Source organism: Typopeltis vanoorti, chromosome 19 (genome assembly GCF_054136105.1).
Source record: "Typopeltis vanoorti isolate ZY-2024b chromosome 19, IOZ_Tvanoo_1.0, whole genome shotgun sequence".
Taxonomy (NCBI): Eukaryota; Metazoa; Arthropoda; class Arachnida; order Uropygi; family Thelyphonidae; genus Typopeltis; species Typopeltis vanoorti.
This window is the reverse complement of record NC_143567.1, coordinates 53,965,735-53,990,019: the sequence shown is the minus strand read 5'-3', so window position 1 is coordinate 53,990,019 and position 24,285 is coordinate 53,965,735. Positions and strand designations below refer to the sequence as shown.

The window sequence follows — 24,285 nt, the reverse complement described above, 5'->3', positions numbered from 1 at the left end:
ATCTTATTTTTCCATCAGTGCTTGAAGTACCATACCCAAGGCTCTGTGCTATCACCTACACTCTCTCTCTCTTATACAGCAATGATCTTCTCTTACTAACATCCAATCCTCTTTATAACTTTGCTGATGACAGTACATTTCATCTCATTGTCATTCACAAAACCTCATAGTGCTTTGATGACTCAACCTTCAAAATCTTCTATGGCCAGTGCCTTAAGCACTGATCTTCTGACTCTAAGCAAGATGAAGATAATTTAGTAAATTTTAATTGTACAAGAAATCAGTCTTGTCCTGTATTATTTCCCAGAAGAAAGACATGCCTCACTCTCTCTCACTTTTGATAACATTTCACTCACCAACAAAGATTAGTTTCTCTTCCTTAGCTGACTTTCACATGTAGCTTATCCTGGCAAAAATACATCTTATTATTATTATTATTACTATTACCCCAAGACCTCATGGAGTCAAAGACTCATCTTGTCAACCTCTTCTATCTTCAAAAGGCTTGGTATTCTTTTGGTTCTAAACATTACTTATCTTTTGCCCAACTCCTAACACTTTATGAATTCCAAATCCACCCAACCTTGGAATATTGGTCTCACATCTGTGATAATGAATTGGATGGGGCAATTGGCTATCACACAGGTATTATCAGCAAGTTATGTAAGTGCAGCAGCTTGGAAGAGGAAAGTAACTGGTGGTGTACCAGTTACTTTCCTCTTCCTGTTGTTGCATGTATGTTAATAATACAAGTCACACAGGTCTAATTATAGATAAGTAGTTATCTTGTGGACGGTAGAGTATTGGGGGACAACTATGATGAGGTAGAGCAAATGTGGCCTTATAGAAGAATATGAACAGACTTTGTAAATGGGTAAGTGAGTTGTGCTAGCAGTTCAATGTTGTAAAGCATTATGTTTTAATTTTTTCTAGATGAGGATGGAATGTCAGGTGTGCAATTAGTGGGGAAAACTTTGACAAAGGCAGAGGAGTGAGAGATCTGAGAGTCAAGCAGACAGAACCTAAAGTTTAGATGACATTGCTGAAATTGTGAGGATATTGCAATAGATTATGGCAATGATGAGGACCATGACATGTAGATGCAAAGAGGTTATGGTTTCACTGTATAAGGCCACATATGTAACAGATCTTGTTACATGGTTTTAAAATCTGATTACCTGTTTTGTGGGATAAAAAAAAAACCTAGTTTTCTGTGAGGAAAAACCCCTGTCACTCCTGTTTGAGACCAGCTAACTCACCATCAGTTGAAACCAGCTTGGAAGGGGATAACTAAGGTGGTGTTAGGTCTCTGGAATGTTGGGTATGAAGCCAGTATGTGCAAATGCTATTTGCAGAGTCTAGTGAAGAAGAAATGGGGAAGGAGGATATGACTTAGACATATAAGCTGGTAAGGAGTGTTACCAACTTAATGTGGAAGAAACGTTTTCATAGAATAGAGAGAGAGAGAGAGAGAGAGAGAGAGAGAGAGAGAGAGAGAGAGAGGAGGCCTTTCCCTGGAAGCTGAGTATGGAGGATGTGAGCAAAAATGAGGAATAAGTTCTTTACATGAACTGGTTGGTGAATGAGTTTCAAACATGGTTCAATGCATTTTGTATGCCACAGTGAAGACCTTCCACAATGAGTTTTTTTGACTCCATGAAGAAATAACATTAAAATAATAATAATATAGTCTAGATCATGTCTCAAGGCCATTTCTTGTGGTAATAACTTTTGAATGGGATATTTATATATAGTCCTCTTTATTTTGCCATTTTGTTCATTGAAATATGCTATTTACTGGATCATTTTTGTATAAAGAAATTGTATGTATTAATGAATAATTCATTTTATTATGCAGGCTAATTAGCAGTTTTATCTGTCATGGCCTCTCATTGAGAATAAATAAACTGGTTGAAGATCATTTTCTTAACTTTTCTCTTTCTGGAGCAGTCGAATTTCCAGTATATTTCATCAGTTTGTGTATTGTACATTATTTGGGTCGCAGAGTATCACTACTGATAAGTATGATAATAGGAGGCCTGTTGTGCATTTTCATACTAGCAGTACCACAAGGTAAGTACATTGTATTTTCTATGAAATATTTGCTCTTTCTATAATTAAAATATTACATTTGTACATAAGAGATGACCTGAGAGATTCATGCTGCTTGACTAATTCTACCCATGGGATTAATATTGTAACATTAACATGGACAGTAATATCATGAGTTAAATGATTAGTATCTCCTTTTATGTAAAGGAATACTAATCAAAGGATTAGTATTCCTTTACATAAAGTATTAACCCTCTCTCTCTCTCTCTCTCTCTCTCTCTCTCTCTGTGTGTGTATGTGTGTGTGTGTATATATATATATGTATGTATGTATGTAGAAAGTATTTTACCTTGGGTATAATAAATGTTTAAGATAAGCTATTTTAAACCTGGTTTTACTCCATTTCCCAAGTAAGCAAACAGACAAACAAGTCAAGTTTGCACCTGCAAGTGTTGCAAGTCTAGCTGACCCTGCATGTAGTGCAAGACCAAGCAACTCATGGTAAAAGTAGAATAAGCTCTGATCACTAACAAAGCATCATACATCTCCTCCAGGAGATGTGCTTTGCATTCAGGGTAAATATTAAGATTAGTGATTAGAGCTTATTCTACTTTTACCATGAGTTGCTTGGTCTTGCACTACATGCAGGGTCAGCTAGACTTGTAACACTTGCAGGTGCAAACTTAACTTGTTTGTCTGTTTGCTTACTTGGGAAATGGAGTAAAACCAGGTTTAAAATAGCTTGGTATCTTTAACATATATATATATATATATATATATATATATATATATATATATATATATATATATATATATACACACACACACATACATACACAGAGTGGTACCTCAACTTGCGAACCTAATTCCTTCCTGACTGCGGTTCATATCTCGAAAAGTATGTATCTCGAAACCCAATTTTCCATTATATTTTATGGGAAATCAATTAATCCGTTCCCAGATTCAAAAAATATATATATATATATTCTCAACTAAATGAAGAAAATGCAAAGAAATGGAGGGGTGAGGAGCATTTTTACACTATAAATATGCATTTTGTATACCATTACATATTAATTTTTATTTATGAAATCTTTGGTTTTACATGATTAGTATGAAAATCATCTTCAATTAAATTGTAAAAAAAAATCAATTTTCTTGTGGCTGGTTTGTGGTTCAGGAATTTTCGATTTGTTGTCATCAGTTGCCTCTTTTTGTCTCTTAGGTGAGGGAGGTTTAAAAAACTTATCCAATGTTGGATGAATCTGTCATTTCCTTAACACCCTTCTAAAGTGATTAATGACATTGTCATTGAAGATGTTGGTGGTTCTAGAGACAACACCTTGATTTGGATGCCACTTGTTAACCAGTTCTTGCAATTCACCCCAATGCTGAAAGATTTTTTTACGTCACTTGTTGGAATTGCTCCCTTTTTCTTGCTGTCTTCTTCATCCTCTGAAGAAATTTGCTTTTCCTCCTCATCCCTTTCTTTTTCCTCCTCTCTTCTTAATGTAGCTCTTCAGTGGTCAGCTCAACGTTGTGCTCATCTACCATCTCCTCTACATCTGCTTCATCAACTTCCAAATGCATAGTCTTCCCAAGGGAGACAACTGCATGTACAATGTCAGTTTCGCTTTCAGATCCTTCCAATGCAGTTCCTCAGACACAGTTGTGCCAGAACTTTCTCCAGGCTAATTTTAGAGTTCTCACAGAAACATCTTCCCATTCCTGACTAATAAGATGTAAACAATGAAGAATATTGAAGTGATTCTTCCAGAATTCCCTGAAGGTTAGTTATGTGTTAGTGATAACTTTGAAATATCTTTGGAAAGGAGCTTTGGTATAAAGCTTTTTGAAGTTGGAAATAACATATTGATCCACTGATTGTAAGAGTGGTGTGTGTGTGTGTGTGTGTGTGTGTGTGTGTGTGTGTGTGTGTGGTATTAGGAAGCAAGAAATTAATTTTGATGAAATTAAACTCTTCAATCTTCTTCCAACTGTGGTGGATGTGCTGGAGCATTGTCCATTATAAGAAGAACTTTCTCAGATAGACCCTTTTCTTGTAAATACTGTTTCACTGTGGGAACAAAGACCTCTGTCATCTGCTCCCAGAAGAATTGCCTGGTTACCAAGGCTCTGCTGTTACCTCCCCACATAATGCTGAGTTTGTGCCTGTTAACTTTTTGCTTTTTAAAGACTCTAGAATTTTCAGAGTGGTAAACCAACAGAGGTTTTTATCTTCAGGTCACTACTGGCATTGGCACAAATAAAACAAAGTTAGTCTGTCTTTCATTGGCTTGTGTCCTGGCAATGCCATTTCCTCCTTAGTGATGAACATTCTCTTAGGCATTTTCGTTCAGAAAAGCCCAGTTTCATCACAGTTGAAAACTTGTTCTGGTCTGTAACCTTCTGACTTCATCAGTTTCTGAAATTCCTTCATTAACCTATCAGCGGCTTCTTTGTCAACACTAGCACCTTCTCCATGTCTAACAACTATGGATACCGGTTCTATTCTTGAATTTCTCAAACCATCCTGTGCTAGCTTTATACTCTTTGCCAATGTCTTTGCTACTGCTAGTGGATGGCAAGTTCTGTGAAAGATCTTTGTAATTAATTTGAGCTTGTAAACATGTCATGTTTTGAGATACACTATCTCCTTTCAGTTGCATGTCATTAATCCAGATGAGTAGTAAAGTTTTCATTTCTTCCATAACTTTATTTCTTTGAGATGACACGATAGATACTCCTTTGGCCACGTCCAGTTCCTTATAAAAATCTGCTTTCTTGACAATTGTAGCTATGGTGGATTTGGACAAGTCATACTGCTTGCGCAGATCACTTTGCCGGACTCCTTTCTCATATTTTTCCACAATCTCTTTCTTAATTTCTATTATGATTTTCTTCTTCTCTTCTTTCTTAGTTTTCTTTAGTCCCATGTTGAAAATAATATGCTGATCGATCAGTGAAATGACGCTTATCTGGTAGATTATTCAGAACACGTCACTTATAAAAAGAAATACATACAGTTCACATAATAAATAAAAACTTAAAAAAATCTGCATGAAGTGTATTGTTGTTTACACAAATACTGAAATAGATACACAAAAAAGCAAATATGTGCAGCGTTCGGCATATTTCAGATAAAATGACATAGTAACAACAATCGTTACACTAGAGGCGGTTCAGCACGCATTCAGCTAAACGTGCATACATATATGCTGGTGCTGTACTCTGCATTAAGCCTGTTCCTAGTACTAGGGGAAAAAGTTAAAAAAAGTGTAATGTAAAACAGACTTTAGTTCATTTGAAAAGAAAAGCATCACAGTTCGTATCTCAAGTCTAGGTTTGTATCTAGAGGTCAAAATGGGATATGAAAAAAGTTCGTATCTCGAAAAGTTCATATGTTGAGCGGTTCGTAAGTTGAGGTACCACTGTATTAGAGAAAGGAAATATTTAAAAAATATTTAAATAAAGCACTGGATTAATCATGGTGTTTTTTTGGATGAATTTTTGATCAGACAGAAAAACAGAACTATTTGCAGAATGTGATACCATTTGGTGGTAAAATCAAATAAGAGATCATAATTATGTTTTTTTAAATACATTTTTAATTTTATGTGTGATACAATCAAATTACTGTTTGGGTTTACTCACTTCATTTCTTTCTGAAGTAATGGAGAAAACCATTAACACTCAGCTTCTGGTCTACTTTGAATTCATCTCAACTAATGAATGATTATCAGTATGGATTTTGCCACTGTCAATCAACAGGGGATCATCTTGCTTATGTTACCTACCTTTGGACAAATGGCATGGAAATGTTTGGTGAGTCTCAGATAGTTGCTCTCAATATCTCCAAGCCATTTGATTGGGTTTAGCACAAAGGTTTGTTAAGTAAGCTTCCATAATATGGTCTGTCTGACTTCCAGAAGTGGTTTGCTAGCTTTCTCTCCATATGGATGCACATTGCATGTGATAATGGATGGATCACATGCATTATCACATGCAATGTGCATGTGATAATGGATGGATCTTTATCCTCAAATTTTGCATATAATCCTAATATGCCATAAGACTCTCTTCTTTCATTTACTCTGTGTATTCTACACATACCAGCCACCGAATTAGAAATTTTTATTTAATACCGTGTTGAACCTCCTTTAGTCCAAATTACAGCACGTATGCAGGTTTTCATAGATTCCATGAGGTGTTGGGTTGCATCTGCATCTATAACATACCAAGTGTTCACCAGACGGTTCTTTAGCAGGCCCAGATTTGACAGAAGAGGAATTTGTTCCCAGATCTATTTTTCTAACATGTATCATACATTCTCATTGGGGTTCAGATCCAGGCTTTGTTGTGGCCAGAGAAGATGGTGGAAGATGATGTTATGCTTGCTGAACCACTGCTGAAGAATTCTTGCATGATGGCAGGTGATGGTTGTTTCATGGATGACATTGCTAGATAAAAAGTTAACACTGCAGGATGAACTTAATCAGCAACTATTTTTAGATTTTCCTTGGAGGACACCCTACCCTCCAGCAATATCAAGGAACCTATTCCATACCAAGAGAACATGTCCCACACCATGACCCCCCCCTACCTCCAGAACCTTGCATTGTGTTTATAAGGTAAACTGGGTTCATTGCTTCATGGTGCTTCTGCTCAACTCTCTGCCTACTGTTGGTATGAAACGAAACAAGGTGTACCCTGACTCATCAGGCCACATGACTTTTGTACAGTCTTCCAGGATCAAGTTGCAGTGTTCCCGACACCACTGTAGATGAACTTTCTGGTTCTTTGCAGAAAGTAGTTACCATATAGGCATGTGACTGCCAGTACCGATCCTCTTCGATTCCCTGTGCATAGTTAGGTTAAATATGGGTCAGGAACATGCTTCAGTCAACTGCTGCACACAGGAGTTCTATTTGTTCTGCATAAGCCTTCTCAGATGATGACAATCCTGTTCCTGACAGAGTGTCTTAAGATCACAGTTATGCCTCTTAGATAAACAATGTGAGTTATTTTTCCACTGATTATACACTTGGGATATCTCACCTTTTGAGAAACCAGTCAGCTTTGCTGTTTTCAAATTCATGGCTCTAGCCACACAGGCAACCACAATAAGCCCTTTATTAAAAGAAAGATCCTTTGTTTTTCTCATTGTGAAAAACACCATTGATAACTATTGATCAGCATCATTCTTAAATAGGTGTCTAGAACTACTGGTGATGCATGTGACAAAATATTTTGCATATACACTGCATAAGTGATATTTACATACATCTCCATAAAGGTTTCTAATTCGGTGACTCCATGAAGTTGATAGATTCATCTCAGAAGGCCCCTAATAACATTTTGTTAAGCATTAATCATCATTTGCATCTATCATTACTTTGCTCTGAACTCATTCATGAGATACTACTTACCACTCACTCTGACAACTTGTTCTGCTCATTTACCACTCTTCCAGCAAAAAACCTAGTCCTCATGCCCCTGTGCTGACAAACTCAGTTTCCAGAGATGACTTCTAGTTCTCTATCTAAAATTTCCTCTGCATCAGTCCTATCATTCAAGTAACATATGTTGTTATCATATTCACCCTCCCCCATTTTCCACCTGCAAACTAATTTCTGTATCCACATATCTTCAACCTTCCTCATAAGGACCATTCTCCATAGATCTGCCACAACTTGTCTATCCTTGCCACATATTCCCCATCTCCAAGAAACTAGGTTCAACAAATAGCCCAGATGCGAGTTGTATCAAAGCCTTATAAGGAGATTTAATAACCTTCTTTCATCTGCCTGCCAGTGTGTTCTTCAATAACCAAATAATCCTGCAAACTATTTTGTCCCTCTGAACTGTAACCAACAGTCCATCAGCACCTCATATTCCCAGTCTCATTAATTTCCTGCAGCCCTATTCCTTCAATGTAGTATATAGCTGTTAACTATAATCCATAACCTTACACTTTGCCACATTAAACCGATAGCCATTCCCTTCTATTTCTCCACCCAGTTTTGCATCATCATCAGTAATCAAATATTTCATTTCAGGTAATTTCCTATATCATTAACGTACTGGACCACTACTCTTTATCTGGACTGGACTACTTCTCAGATTTGGTTGTCTGAGTTTCTGCATCCTTTGCTTTCAATTTTCACCAGCTTCCTTACTTCATGCAATCATTCTATCAAAAAATAAAATTCACATTGGAAAGCAAAGGACGATACCTTTTCTTAACAAACTCATCTTAAAATATTCTGAAAATAAAATAGATTCACATCAGATATTTACTGCAAGCAACTCACACTGGACGTTACCTCCATTTTCATCTCTGCATTACCCCCTCACAAAAGATAGGAATATCATTAATCTTAAAAAGCATGCTACCTCTGTCCTAAAAAATGATGAGAAAAATGACAAACTGTAAATTCTACTCCAACAACTCACTCTTAATAGATATCCTAGGAAAACTGATCCAAAAAATGCTATTCTCTAATCCTAATCTGCAGCCAAATCCTGATATGCCCTACTTGATATCATGTGATTTGAGGTAATAATCTCCTCAAATCACATGATATCAAGTGGCATACAAATCTATTTTCGCCATCCATAGCCTCCTCCACTCTCTCAAAGACATTAACCTGTTCTGCAAACATCTTGGGATTTACAGAATTCCTTGTTCCTCTGGCCTTCCCTATATAGGTTAGACTTCTAGAAGTTTTGAGATAAGAAAAGGAGAACATCTTGGAGACATAGCTCATAACAGAAACAAAGAGGAGGTCTAATTCATCACTCTTGCCATACACATTATGATATTGATTGGGAAAGAGCTCCATGTCTTATTTAGTAAATGTTTTCCTCTCTCTCTCTCATCAGATAAAGGAATCAACCATGGTAATTTTTTATCATGGCTCTATCAATAAGATCCAAGGACTGACTCTCAGCAACATTTCATAATTTCCTCAAATCACATGATATCAAAAATTAAATATAAAAATTTTATTTAATTTAAGTTTAATTTAAATTTAAAAAATTAAATCTTTTATCAGATTTTTTCATAAACCAGATTTCAACTTTTCAGCTAATTATTTCTAAACAATGCTGGAAAATGGATGACTCCTGCAACCTTCCACTGTCTCCATATTATTATTATTATTACCATCACAAGACCCCACCTGCAAGCTTCACTTGTTAGCTTATAATTTACAATTGCTAGCCATATTTATATTTTGTTTTTATCCCAATTAAGTCACATATAATCTGCAGTGAAACTAGTTCATTTATTTTAACTTTGTATCATGACAACTTAATAAAAACTCAGTTTTTTCAATAATATAATTTGAGGTGTATCATTTGAGCAATCATTGTAACTGAAAAACAGTAAATGAAATAAGTAATGCTATCTTAATTATTTAGAGGCTTTGAAATGGGAGGCTGATCTTAATCATTATTATTATTTTTTTCATGAATGACTAAGAAATTCTGCTCTACGGTGCAATTGATTAACACATATCAAAGAGATATATATTCAGTCATTAGGCAAATTATATATATATAGCAGGAGATATTTAGGCAGTTGAGCTTGGCAAGTGCAAGAAGAATGATTGTTATCGAGATTTTAACTACAGCAGTATAAGTTGGGAAGAGGAAAATGCATGTAGTAATAAGGGAATGGAATTTCTGGAATTCTTTATAGACAGATGTCTTAGGCAACATGTAATAGAGGAAACAAGAGGATCAAGAGTTTTAGATTTGGTCATAGCATCAGAAGAGCTGATAATAACTGAGATGACATCTCTCCCCCCTGTTAGAGAGAGAGAGAGAGAGAGAGAGAGAGAGACCATGGTTTTGACTTGGAAGATGAATATATATGCAGGAGTATCAAAGAAATGGGAAGGTATGTGATTATAAGGCAGGTAATTATAATAGTCTTAGATATCAACTTGGGGCAGTTCCATAAAGGGGAAGGCCAGGATATCATTAGTGCTTTGGAAATTGTGAAGGAATATTTGTTAGCAGCAATAGTAAGCTGTATTCCACGAGTGAAGAAGAGGACACAATTTGGTGTAAAGTGGATGACAAACAATATCAAACAGGAACTGCAGGTGAAAAATAGGTTATGGAAGAGATATAAGGAGAGGGGTGGAGAGCAGATGCATGAAGAATATATGACTCATGCCAGGAGAGTGACTAATATGGTAAGGAAGGTGAAACTGGAATATGAGAAGAGATTGGCACTAAGATCCAAAGATAATTCTAGGGAATTTTTTAGCTATGTGGCCAGTAGAAAGCGAAATGATTGTGGAAGAATGACACTGTGGAATAAAAATGGGAACAGAGTGTCTGATGCAGGGGGACATAGTGGAATTGTTCAATAAACACTTTATTGGAGTATTTCATCCTGGAGAAGTAAGTTTTGATACTAGAGGAATAGAGCAGGAGTGAGGTTTAGAGGTGCAAAAGGAGAGTGTGTTCCAAATACTGAGTACCCTGGATGTCAGTAAAGTTGTGGGACTGGATGGTATTTCACCCTGGGTTTTGAGAGAATGTGCTAAAGCTCTTTTGACTTGGCTTTTCAATGAAAGTCTGGCTATGGAAAAGGTACCCAAGTAATGGAAGGAAGGTAAGATGGTGCCATTGCATAAGGGCAGTAGCAGACTGGGTGTGTCTAACTATAGGCCAGTTTGTGTTTCATCAGCAGTTGTTAAGATCTTGGAGAAATTAGTGAGGGACCATATACAGCATTGGGCAGATGAGGATAATATTATCTGTGAGAACCAACATGGATTTGTTAAGGGGCGCTCTTGCTTTAGTAATATGAGAAGAGGTTCTTGCTAAAGGGAGGTCATGTTTTAGTAATCTACTTACTTATTACAATAAAGTGACTGCTTCCTTGGACAGAGGAGAAGGATACACAGTAATATACTTGGATTTCACAAAGGCTTTTGATAGAGTACCTCATGATAAGTTGACAGTCAAACTAGAGCAGATGGGGTTGGATATTAGATTAGTGCATTGGATTGGAGACTGGCTATCTGATAGGTATCAACAAGTTGTGTATGGGGGTGCAATATCCAGGAAAAGGAAAGTCACTAGTGGAGTGCCTCAGGGGTCTGTTTTAGGGCCATTACTATTTAACTTATATATTAATGATATTGGTGAAGATTTGGATGGAGATATTCAGTTGTTTGCAGATGATGCAAAGTTGGGACGAACCATAAAGAGTAGTGAAGATGTTGTGGCCTTGCAAGAAGACTTGAATAAATTGAGTGATTGGGCAAGCAAATGGGGATGTGAGTTCAATGTTGCAAAATGTAAAGTTTTAAAATTTGGAAAACAAAGATGGGATGCAGAATTTATGCTTGGTGAGAATATATTGTTGGAAGTAGAGGAAATAAGAGATCTGGGGGTGATAGTGGATAAGGATCTAAAATTTAGGGGACACATCGCCAAAATTGTGAAGACAACACAAAGACTTCTGGGAATGATGCGGAGGACACTGACATGTAGAAGTAGGGAGATACTTGTTCCAATGTATAAGGCTTTGATTAGGCCACACTTGGACTATTGTGCCCAGATTTGGTCACCGGGTTTTCAGAAGGATGAAGAGATGTTGGAAAGGGTCCAAAGGCGACTGACTAAGGTAGTTTCTGACCTCTGGAATGTTGAGTATGAGGAAAGATTGAAAAGATGTAATTTGCAGAGTCTCGTGGAGAGAAGGAAGAGGGGAGATATGATAGAGACCTACAAGTTGGTAAGGGGTTGTTATAGGATCAATGGTGGAGAAGTTCTACAGAGAATAGTGGGAGATCAGGGGAGAACCAGAGGTCATCCCTGGAAACTGTATAAGGAGGGTGTGAGTAAGGGAGTGAGAGGCAGGTTTTTTTCGTGCAGAGTTGTGAGTGATTGGAATGCCTTGCCTGAGAGCGTGGTGTCTGCAAGTAGTTTGAATGTGTTTAAGACACGGTATGATGAGATGTGTGTGTAAGATAAAAGGACCTCCTAGATGAGTCTTTGACTCCATGAGGTCTTGTTTAATAATAATAATAATAATAATAATATGATTGCCTTTCATAATAAAGTGACAAGAGCAGTTGATGAGGGAAAGGCATATACTGCCATTTTTTTTTTGGATTTTGCAAAATCCTTTGACAGAGTGCCACATGATAAGCTGATATTTAAGTTGTAGCACTTAGGTTTAGATGTCAGATTAGTCAACTGGATTACGATTGGCTGTCTGAGAGGTAGTATCAGAGAGTTGTGTATGGTGGGACAGTATCAAGGAGGCAGAAGGTTACAAGTGGGGTCCCACAGGGCTCTGCACTGGGACCTGTATTGTTTAACCTTTATATCAATGATATTGTCAATGGATTGCAGGGGGGGGATTCAGTTGTTTGCAGATGATGTGAAGCTGGGAAGGGTTATTAGTAATAGTACAGATGCAGCAGCCCTGCAAGAGAATTTGAATAAACTAGACAGATGGGCGATGAGTGGGGATGTCAGTTTAATGCAGCAAAATGTAAGGTCTTGAAGTTTGGGATACATTGACGGAAGGCTGCATGCTCGATTAGAGGAGTTGTACTGGAGGAAGTAGGGGAGACAAAATATCTGGGGGGGGGGGTGATGATTGATAGAAAACTGAAATTGCAGCAATCCCAAGAAGGACGCTGACATGCAGGGATAAAAGAGTTATCGTTCCATTGTATAAGACCCTGATCAGACCACACTTAGACTACTGTTCTCAAATTTGGTCTCCAGGATTTGAAGGGGATAAATTAACTGTGGAAAGGGTATGAGGCAGATAACAAAGATGGTTTTGGGACTGTACAATGTTAGTTATGAGGATCGGCTGAGGGAATGTGGACTGCAAAGTTTGGTAGATAGAAGAAGGAGAGAGGTGATGTGATTGAGACTTTTAAACTGTTGAGTGGTAGTTACAGGGTTGACACTGGGGACTTCTTTCGCTTGGTGGAATAGCGGGAGGGAGCAATGCCAGAGAGCCATCCATGGAAGTTGCAAAAGGAAACTGTGAGCAAGAGGGTGAGGAGTGGTTTTTGCATGGAGGATGATTAAACCATGGAATGCATTGCCAGATAGAGTGGTGAGAGCAAGAACAGTCAATGAGTTCAAGGAGTAGTATGATAGACTTTATGTTTCCTAGGAAGGACCTCCCACAATGAGTCTTTGGACTCCATGGAGACCTGATTAATAATAATAATTCTTCACTTTGTCAAGAAACCACAAGGTCACATATTACAATACATAGATATTTCTTTTAATTTGCAACTTAAAAAATATGTATCACCCCCTGAATGGTTGTAGCATATTAGTACTGTGGAAAGGCTAAAGGTTTGATATTCTGAAACATGGAATGTTTTAATTTACTTTAGGCCTCTAGAATCTACTGTGGCATAGACTCTTGTGAAAAACTTTAGGCAGTAGACTATTTTTGTCATCTTTAGTGAGACCAACAGTGTTGTGATGGTATTCCACTCATGCTTATTGAAGACTTGATGTGGCTTTTTAAATGTTCAGTGTTTATTTCTGAAATTTAGAAACAACCACCAAACTTTTAAAAGCCATATCAAGTCTTCAGTAAACATGAGTGGAAGATCTTCATAACAATGGTGGTCTAACAAAAGATGACAAGAATAGTTTATCACCTAAACTTTTTCACAAGAGTTCATGCCACAGTGGAATTTGGAAGTTAAAAGTAAATTGAAAACATTCCATGTTTTAGATTATCAAACCTTTAGCCTTTCCACAATACTAACGTGCTACAACTATTCATGGGTGATACTCACATATACCCCTCACCAAGTTATGTCTCTCAGTCATATTCTTCCCTTAATCAATCATCTCTAGACCTTCACCAATATATCCTCATTCTATGAAAACCAGGTGACCAAATCTGTGCACAATAATCCATATGTCACCTGAACAGAGTATTATACGGGGTGTGTGTGTGTCCACATTGGACCTCCCTAGTTTAAAAGAATGGTAAAAAATCGAATTGTGGAAATATGTAAGGCTTGGGTTGTTCAAACGTTCCAGAGATGCTACAAGTTTCATCCAAATTTTTTTTTACAAAAACTTGGTGAGTGTTCCTTCTCATTTGTACAATTTCAACACCATGGTTCATACACTTGAGTAGTAGTAACATGTGAAACCAGGGAGGCCCAATGTGAACACTCTATAATAGAACCATATCCTCTTTGCTTCTACATGTCAAGGTTCTCTTCATCATTACCATAATTCCAAGGAATGTCTTAACAATTTTAGCAATGCAACTTGTAAATTTCATATTTCTGCCCATCACAACTTCTTCAAAATTTCCTCATGAATTATATACTTCACATATCATCATTGCCTCCTAAATTCAAAACCTTACACTTTGCAGCACTGAATTAATAACGGCACTCAATCTAAGTATATCACTGCATATGCATCTTCTCTCTCTCTCTCTCTCTCTCTCTCCACTTTAACCACAACACCAAACACACAGATATACATGTAATTTGTAGCTTTAGATTAGGCATCACATTCATAAAATGGAACAATTTTTCACTCCTTTGAGATTTATCCAATTGAAAGACTCCCCTTGGTAAACAGGTACACCATGCTGCTGTTAACTTCCTGGAACATTCCCTTGATGACATATTATTCCCCAATAATATATCATCAAGTCCTGTTGCCTTAGTGGCATCAAGTTTGCTCAATTCTTTGTATACTTCCTGCTCATTCACTATCAGTCTATCCTCTCCCATTCTTTCTCTCTCTCTCTCTACACTCAAGTTTTTCATGTTATCACACTTACTTAGATGAATTTCTAATATTGAATACCTCAACTATCCTTTGAAACAGCTACTAGTTCTACCATTTTCACCCATTAACATCATTCTTTCTTCTACTTACTAAATATTGAAAACAGACTCTAGGTTCTTCCTAGCTTGAGTTAATTTCTACTCATACTGCACTTTTGCTGACTACACAATGCCTTCTTCTAAATTGCATGTTTATTTGGTCTTTTGGTCCTTGTAATACATTCAGACATTATTATTGATGTTAAATAGCTCTTGATCAGTGTCCAAGCAGCATTTATCTCCTTTCTTCCTAACTCCTTATCCCATGATATACTCCAGGTTGTCTTGTAAGTGTTTCATAATCACAAGCCTTGTAATGTCACACACATTCTTTCCTCATGGATTGAATTTGATTGATTTTTCACAAATTATTAAACCCACAACTTTGTCCATGCTAATAAACATGTTATGATGTACATCATCAATCTTTTATTAGTGGAACTGTTGTAAATAAAATTCTTTGTTTTCCTAGATATATGTTGTTTTAATCTTTAAGTATCATGTATAATATTCAGCTGCCAATCCTTCTACTGAATGAGTGCAGCTGCTATTATAAATGCATATACCTTCTGAGTATCAGAATAAAAAATTACATACAAATATTCAAATTTGTTCTACTTTCAGGAACCTTATGGATGATGAATACTCTTTCAATTGGTGAAAGACTGTGCATGATATCATCTCGTTCCATTGTTTTAGTCTATTCTGCAGAAATTTTTCCAACTTCTATCAGAGGTGTAGGCATTGGATCATGCATTATGATTGGTCACATAGGATTAATTGTTGCTCCATATATGAATATAACAGTAAGTTGCTGGCTTTTTTTTTGTTGTTTTTTACTATCTTTCTTTTTTTTTGTTGGTCAGACCAATTGAACATGAAATATTGCTCTTGATGTGGTTTTGCCGCTTTGCTCTGGCCAGTGAAATTCTATCTTCCATCCGAGGAATGTGAAAACCATTCTTAAAACTTCTTTCAGTTGAAGATGATGTACCTGATTTAATATAAATATAGCAGGGCTTCTCTCCAAGAAACTCAAGTTTTCACATTCCTGATATATATATATATATATACACACTAAACAAAAGCAACTTTAACAGTGTACTATTGTTAGCTGTGGTATGTCTAGCTGAACCTCTTCTGGTGAAGAAAAACAAATTAAATCAGCCCAGTTCAGAAATTAAAAGTTAACTGTTAGAACATGTATTAAATCTCCTGTAGTCCTGTTATGATTAACTAATTAATCCTTCCCTTTATCTTATTGTAACCCAAGACATCATAGAGTCCTGTTCCATCGTTCCATTATTATTATTAGTATTATATTAATATTATAATAAAATTAATATATTATTATTATTATTATTATTATTATTATCATGCTGTCCTTAATCGGTCCTCATCATACCATGCCTTAAACACATTTAAATTCTCTGCAGACACCACTCCTTCAGGCAATGCATTCTGATCATTCACAATTCTCCATGCAAAAAGCCTTCTTCTCACTCCCTTGCTCACACCCTCCTTATACAGCTTCCAGGGATGACCTCTTGTTCTTCCCCAATCTCCTATATTTTATGAAAACCTCCTCATCATTAATCCTATAACAACCCCTTACCAACTTGTACATCTCTATCATATCACCCCTCTTCCTCCTATCCACCAGACTCTACAAATTGCATTGTCTCAACCTTTCCTCATATTCACATTCCAGAGATCAGAAACTATTTTGATCAATCGCCTCTGGACCCTCTCCAACATCTGTGCACAGTAGTTCATATATGGTCTAATCAGAGCATTATACAATAAAACCAGAATCTCCTTACTTCTGCAATTTCTAGACTAGGATTTATGTATAGTCCAGAGTCCTGTTGATGTAGAAAAGAGTTGGCTGGAAAGTAAGTGGGGTTAGTAGTTGGATCCTGGATCTTGTTTCTTCATTCTTTTGAAAACCAGGTGAATCTGTGGTGCACAGTAGTCCATATGTAGCCTAATCAGTGCCTTATACAATGAAACCAGAATCTCCATACTTCTATAAGTTAGTGTCCTCCGTATCATTGTCAAAATATGTTGTTGTCCTCACAATTTTCACAATATGTCCTCTAAATTTTAGATCCTTATCCATCATCACTGCAAGATTGATTATTTTCTCCACCTCCAACAATATGTATATTCTAATCAAGAGTAAATTCGACATCCCATCTTTGTTTTTACAATTTGCAACACTGAACTTGTATCTCCCCTCCTGTGCCCATTCACTCAATCTGTCCAAGTCTTCTTTTAAGGCCATTTGCTCTACTCCTCATAGTTCATCCCAACTTTGCATCATTTGCAAATAACTGAATGTCCCCATTCCAAACTTCCCCAATATCATTACCATACAGGTTAAACAGCAATATCTCTAAAACATACCCCTGAGGTACACCACTAGTGACTTTCCTCTTCCGGGATATTGCTCCCCATACACAACTTGCTGATACCTGTCAGATAGCAATCTACAATTCAATGCACTAGTCTAATATCCAACCCAATCCGCTCTAGTTTGACTATCAACTTACCATGCAGTAAACTATCAAAAGCTTTTTCTAAAATCTAAGTGTACTATTATGCATCCATCTCCTTTGTCCAATGAAGCTGTAACCTAATTGTAATAAATAAGTAGATTGCTAAAACATGACCTCCCTTTAGCAAATCCATGCTATCCATCAAAGATAATATCATTGTTGACAACCCAATTTTGGATCCTTGTTCTCACCAGCTTCTCTAGCACAACAACTGACACATAGATAGGCCTATAATTTGATGCTTGAGTTCTCTCACCTCCCTTATGAAGCAGCACAATCTTGCCTTCCTTCCACTCCTTTGGAACTTGACCCAATGCAAGACTCATATTAAACAAATATATCAAGGCAAATGCCAACTTTCAGCATATTCCTTTGAAATATGCAGTGATATGTTATCAAAAAATATGCCACAGCCTTATTAACATCGAGTTTGCTCAATTCTCGATATACCTCTTGCTCACTTACAATCAGTCTCTCCTCATCATCAACTGCTCTCAAACTGTCCATGATGTCACATTCACAAGAATGAAAGATTTTTATGAACTGCTCATTAAATACCTCAACTATATCCTCTGCAAAAGTTGTTCTTATACCATTTTCTCCAATCAGTCATCCTCCCATAATCATTCTTTTTTTTTTGCTGTCTACATCGAAAGAACTGCTTAGGATTTTTTTTTGGCTTCATTAGCTAACTGCTGCTCATACTTCACTTTTGCTACCTTTACCAACTAAGTCACCCTCCCTGCCTGTTCTTTGTAATCCTCATGAAATTGATTATTACCACTCCTCTTATGTTGCCTCCATAATGCCTTTTTTCTCTGTATTGCATGTTTAATCTTTTCATTCATTCATTTCCCACCTACATTATTTAACCTTTTGAGAGCCTTGGAATACATTTAGACATTGCTTCTACTAGATAGTTCTTGAATATCACCCAAGCAGCATTAATCTCCTTTCCAGCCAACTCTTCATTCCATGCTACACCTGCAAGCAGTCTCCTGAGTTTCTCATAATAATAATTATTATTATTATTATTATTATGTGACACCTCCAGGGAGTCAAAAGACTCATCGAGGGAGAGTGTGTCAACAGCATCGAACGATTGACCCCTTCCAACTACTAACCCCGTTCAAACTTGCTTAACTTTTTGCAAGCCATTAGTAGCAGAGGTTCTACCATTCGACCAACCTTCCTTGTAGTCCAAATATACCCTTTCTTCATGGAAATCCTTGCATGATTGGCAACCACCCAGATAATCACTTTATGGTCACTCTCACCAACTGGAGGGTGATTTGACACCTGATTTATAATAACATTCTCTGATGAGATAATCGAATCCTCAATCCTCATGTGCCCTCTGTTACATGATGCCTGAGGTAGTTGTCTCTCAAAAACTAATTTTGTTTACTTCCAGTTGCTATCTCATCATCCCACTTTATATTTGCATAATTAAAATTGCCCATAATGATCACTTTTTCTTATTTTCTTGGCCAATTTGATTATACGTTTTATGGTTACTACCATCCACATTAACAAGTCTATAACAACCTCTGACTAAGTATTTTATTCTGTTCGTCACACTATACTGCCTCAAAACGATTGTCACTATTTCCCTCTTGCATCTCTACCTTGTATGAACATAACTCTTTTTCTATCATTAATAGCACTCTCTCTCCCTTTTTATCCTTTCTATCTTCACAAATATACATCATACTCTTCCATCTTTATTCCTTTCAAGATGTCATATTCATCCAACTAAGTCCTCACTTATTCCAAAAATATTTGGGTTAATAGACTCAATCAATGCAACCATTTCATTTGCCTTGCTTCTTCTCACACTTATAGCATTTGTATACAAACATATCAGCTCATTCCTGGATCTATAACAAGTTTCACTGATACCAATTATTAGATGTGACTTCTCCATACTTCACTTGAGCCATTTCTTTTTTTCCTTATTCATCTTAGAACCTTCTTCAAATTCAACTATTTTCCCTTGATCCCAGGTCATTCCTTTCCCTTTTTGTCTATACAGGCATTCACATCCTCTTGGAGCATTAACCTTTCTCATGCTGTGTTCCTATGTCTATCCTGAGCCTCTCAGTTTCTGTGTTTGTCTTGCACACATGTTCTCTCCTTCTCTATACTGCCCACTTTTTATTCATTCATTCGTTCATAACCACCACTTCAATCTCTCCTTCCTTACTCACCTGCTCTTTCACATCACGTGTTACTTGATCATATTCATTCTCTGCACTCATTTCTCTACCTTCCAGCACCAGTCTCTCCAAATGACTCTCACCAAAACCATTCAAATTCTTATACAATTCAATTCATTCTTCCAACTCATTCTGCACATTAACAAACTGCACTCCTTTTTTTCACACATTTCTGCTAAGATATCATTTACAATCTACACTCTCTGTCTCAGTTCATCACTGTCCTATCTGGGCAACACATGGACTGCCTTTACTTTCACACTATTATCTTTTACCCGTCTTAGCACCCTCCCAATATCCAATCTTACATATTTCTTGTTCCCAGTCAAGTCATTTGTCCCTATTATTATTATTATGTGATATCTCCAAGGAGTCCAACGACTCATCGAGCTCCATCTGTCTATCTGTCTCCACCACTCACCACCAGTCCACCAACTACAGCAAACCATCATCTACGCCTATGCCATCTACTGGTCACCACCACTACTATTTTCACAGACAATCACAAACATCCATGCCCACGGTGGGATTTGAACCCACAGCCTTCTGGCTGGAGATCGGATAAGCTAACCACTTGGCCAACTAGACCAGCATCACTACCAACTGTTTTGCTCACTTACTCCTCATATCCAGTTTCTCAATCACTCTATTCATTTTACCTCCAGGAGAACAAACCTTGTGCATCTTCTCGCTCACTACACCTCTAATAATTGAATCGCAATACAGTACCATTCACGGATCTTTCATACCAACATCATTCGTTTTCATTTTCTAAAATCTTTGTCTTCTTATGTGTCATTCATCTGTCATTCCTTTTCATCTTCTTATGTGTGGTATACACCAGAGGCATTGCTAGGGAGGGGCAGAGGGGATGGTTCTCTCTGGACGTCACTTTGAACCTTTTTGAACTTTTGCAGTTAATTCTAAAATACAGTCTGGAGAACTCATTTCCAAATATTGTAATACTACTACGAATTTTCTTCACAATTGCTGTAAGTGTTGCTAGTTGTAAGAGGAGTTTTTCTAAATAAAATTGACTAAGAATTACCTACATTACTATGAAATATACTTTGCCAATGTCATCGACGATTATGCTAACAGAAAAGCAAGAAAAATAACATTTTAGAATGTTGAAATTAAAGTTTTACTTCAAAAATAAACATCGTGTTTTAATTTATTTCACTATACGTCATTTTAACTTTTTGGAGTATTTTTGGTGTGTATTGAAAGGGGCGGCAAATTCAGGGACTGTCCCGGGCGGCAAAAGCTCTAGCTACACCACTGGTATACACCCAACTTCCTGTAGGTAGCAGAGTCCCTGATAAGATATTTATCTTAGATATGTGGTATTTGTGTCTAAAATCCTTTGTGTTTCCCTTGTCACCTTTAAGTATCATGATAGTTCATTATTGTCAATATTCTTGAGAGCTAGAGCTTCTTCTCTAGTAATATTGCTTTTTTTTTTCACCCTAACAGGTTATTATCTCTCAAATAAATTACATGCAGATATTGTAAAATTTAGGTCACCACTACTATATTTCTTACAAGTGGTTTTATACAGATTATAAGGAATTAATGTTATAATTTGCATATTTGACATTGATGCAAAGGATATAATAATTGATTGATGCAATTGTATATCAATTCATGTATGATGCAATTAATACAATTCACGCATATTGTTATTAACAATAATCATAGTATTAATTTGCATTTAGTAAATAATTATACAGTTAATAAGTAATTATTATTATTATTATTATTATTATTATTAGACACCTCCATAGTAATCATAGTAGTAATCATAGTAATAGCTTCGGTAATAATTTACAATATTACATGTTGCAGTAAAAATAATATATATTTTTTGATGAATATCCATTTTTACAGCAGGGCAGTTTCTTTTCAGTTTAAAGAATTCAATATATGAAATGCTAGGTGGATTCATTCTTTGATACATGAATATAGCAGTAATAATAACAATAGTAAGGATAAGGAGATGAACATGTGTTGAGGCAGTGTAATCCCACTAACTTCCAAGCTGGGATTAACTTTCATGAGGAAAGATTACTATACATTATTTATGTTGTTTGGTACTTTTTTTATGGATGTAGGGCACAGGCATTGAAGATTGTAGTTTCCATGATTTCATGAGATGCTCTCACAGCTCCACTATATGGGTTGTTGTTTCTAATTGTGTAAAGAGTCGTGGTGAGTTGTGTTAGGCAATATTTGTCTCTGTTATGATAAATGTTATTGAAGTAATTTCTTAGTAATTGTTCACAGTAGTGAACAAATTAATCCAAACAAACCAAATAGTTGAGAAATCTTGGGAATATAACAAGGATTTGTATTTAAGTTTTGTTGATTTGGAAAAGACATATAATAAGGTGCAAGAGGAAAGCTCTTTAAAATGTTACAGCTACTATATGGTGTAAATGGGACATTATATCAAGCAATACATAATCTCTATTTAAACTGTAAGTCAGCAGTTAGAATTGAAGAAGGTACAGGAGGATGGTTTGAAGTAAAATCAGGTGTGCAACAAGGCTGCACATGGTGAGGGCTAGATTTTTCTCTCATAGGGTGGTGGATGATTGGAATGGAATGCCATTGGATGTTGTGAGTGCAAGCAGTGTGAATGAATTCAAGAATAAGTTTGATAGCTGGTGTCCCTAACTCCCTGGAGGTCTCTCTTAATCATCATCATCATCATGCGTATCAAGGATTTAGGCCTAGCATGGCCTGTTCCGGCCTTAGAAATCATCTTTCCTAAGAAAGTTCTTCTTATAATGGACAATGCTCCAGCACATCCACCACAGTTGGAAGAAGATTTGGATGAAGAGTTTAATTTCATCAAAATTAAGTTCTTGCCTCCTAATACCACACCACTCCTACAACCAATGGACCAATATGTTATTTCCAACTTCAAAAAGCTTTATACCAAAGATATTTTCCAAAGATATTTTCCAAAGATCTTTTGAAATTATTTATTATTATTATTATTATTACGGGTATCTCCACAGAGTCAGTAGACTCATCGCAGGAGACCCAAACTAGCAAAACAATATCTGTCATATCTCTTCTTGAATTCATTTACAGATGAAGAGCTCACAACTTAGTCAGGCAATGAATTCCACTCATTCACCACCCTCCAGGCAAAAAACCTTGTTCTGACACCCTTATTAACCACACTCTTCTTTAATTTCCAGTTATGACCTCTTGTTCTTCCATCACTATCACACAGTTGAAACATTTCTCCTGCATCAATCCTATAAAAACCTTTCAGTAATTTAAATGTTTCTATCCTATTCCCTCTTCTCTGCCTATCAACCAACCTCTGCAATCCACAAACTCTCAATCTATCAATGTAGGGAGCATTTTTTACATCACTCACCAACTTGGTCACTCTTTTCTGAACCCTCTCCACAGCCTCCCCATCTCCATGGAATCCAGGTGACCAGACCTGAGTACAGTAATCCAAATGTGGAAGTATCGATGCTTTATAAAGGGGAATAATAACCTCTTTATCTCTGGATGTCAGTGTGTTCCTCAACAACCAAGTAATCCTATATGCAATCTTGGACACCTTAGCAATGTGTCCTCTGAACTTCATCTCCCTATCTACCAACACCCCTAAGTCCCTAGCCTCATCAATCTCTTGGAGTACTGTTCCATCAATGTAGTACACAGCTGGTAATCTTTTAATCCCAAAATGCATGACTTTACACTTTTCCACATTGAACTGACATCCATTATTTTTTGCCCATTCTAAGCTTATTTAAATCATCCTGCAAACTTTCAACATCAGCTTGATTTTTTATTGTGCTCCCCAACTTTGCATCATCAGCAAACAACTGAATATCTCCCTGTAAACAACAATGGCCCAAGCACAGAGCCCTGAGGCACACCACTGGTCACCTGCCTCATCCTGGACTCGGCTCCTCCATACACCACCTTCTGGTATCTCTCTCTGAGCCATTCTCCTATCCATATCACCAATTTAGTGTCCATTCCCATCTGCTCCAATTTGCATAACAGTGTTCCATGGAGTATCCTGTCAAAAGCCTTAGCAAAATCCAGAAGTACCACTGTGTAGCCAGTTCCTTTCTCCAACTCAGATGGCATTCTATTATGAAAAATTAATAGATTGCTAAGGCAGGATCTACCTTTAACAAAACCATGTTGGCCTCTATAGAGTATCATATCCTGATCCATCCATTCTTGAATTTTGTCTTTAACCAACTTTTCCAATACTTTTACCACTACTCCTGAGATGGTGATTGGTCTGTAATTAACTACCGCAGTTTTAGAGCCACCCTTATGCAAAGGAATCACTTTGCCTAACTTCCACTCCTTAGGGACCATACCAGAGTTCAAACTTAAATTAAATATCCAAGTAAGAGGGCTTGACAATTAATTTGCACATTCACGCAACACCCGAGCTGATATTCCATCTAAGCCTACAGCAGTGTTTGCATTTAAATTTTGCAATATATTAAATACCTCTGATTCTTTAGCTTCAATTCTCACATTAGTTATTGCTACAGGTACAGAGATATCCTCACTTGGGTGATAGAC

The 24,285-nt window shown here is 36.8% G+C and overlaps 1 protein-coding gene across 2 annotated transcripts in view; it reads left to right on the top strand.

Annotated features, from left to right (window-relative positions):
- Window positions 1-24,285, top strand: part of LOC150096126 (organic cation transporter protein-like) — a 156,005-nt gene that overhangs the window by 100,318 nt on the left and 31,402 nt on the right. For both annotated transcript variants that reach the window (XM_090408869.1, XM_090408870.1), the window contains 2 exons: window positions 1,859-2,073; window positions 15,549-15,730. In XM_090408869.1, the coding sequence (XP_090264995.1) occupies window positions 1,859-2,073; window positions 15,549-15,730 (397 nt within the window). The remainder of the gene's footprint in view (window positions 1-1,858; window positions 2,074-15,548; window positions 15,731-24,285) is intronic.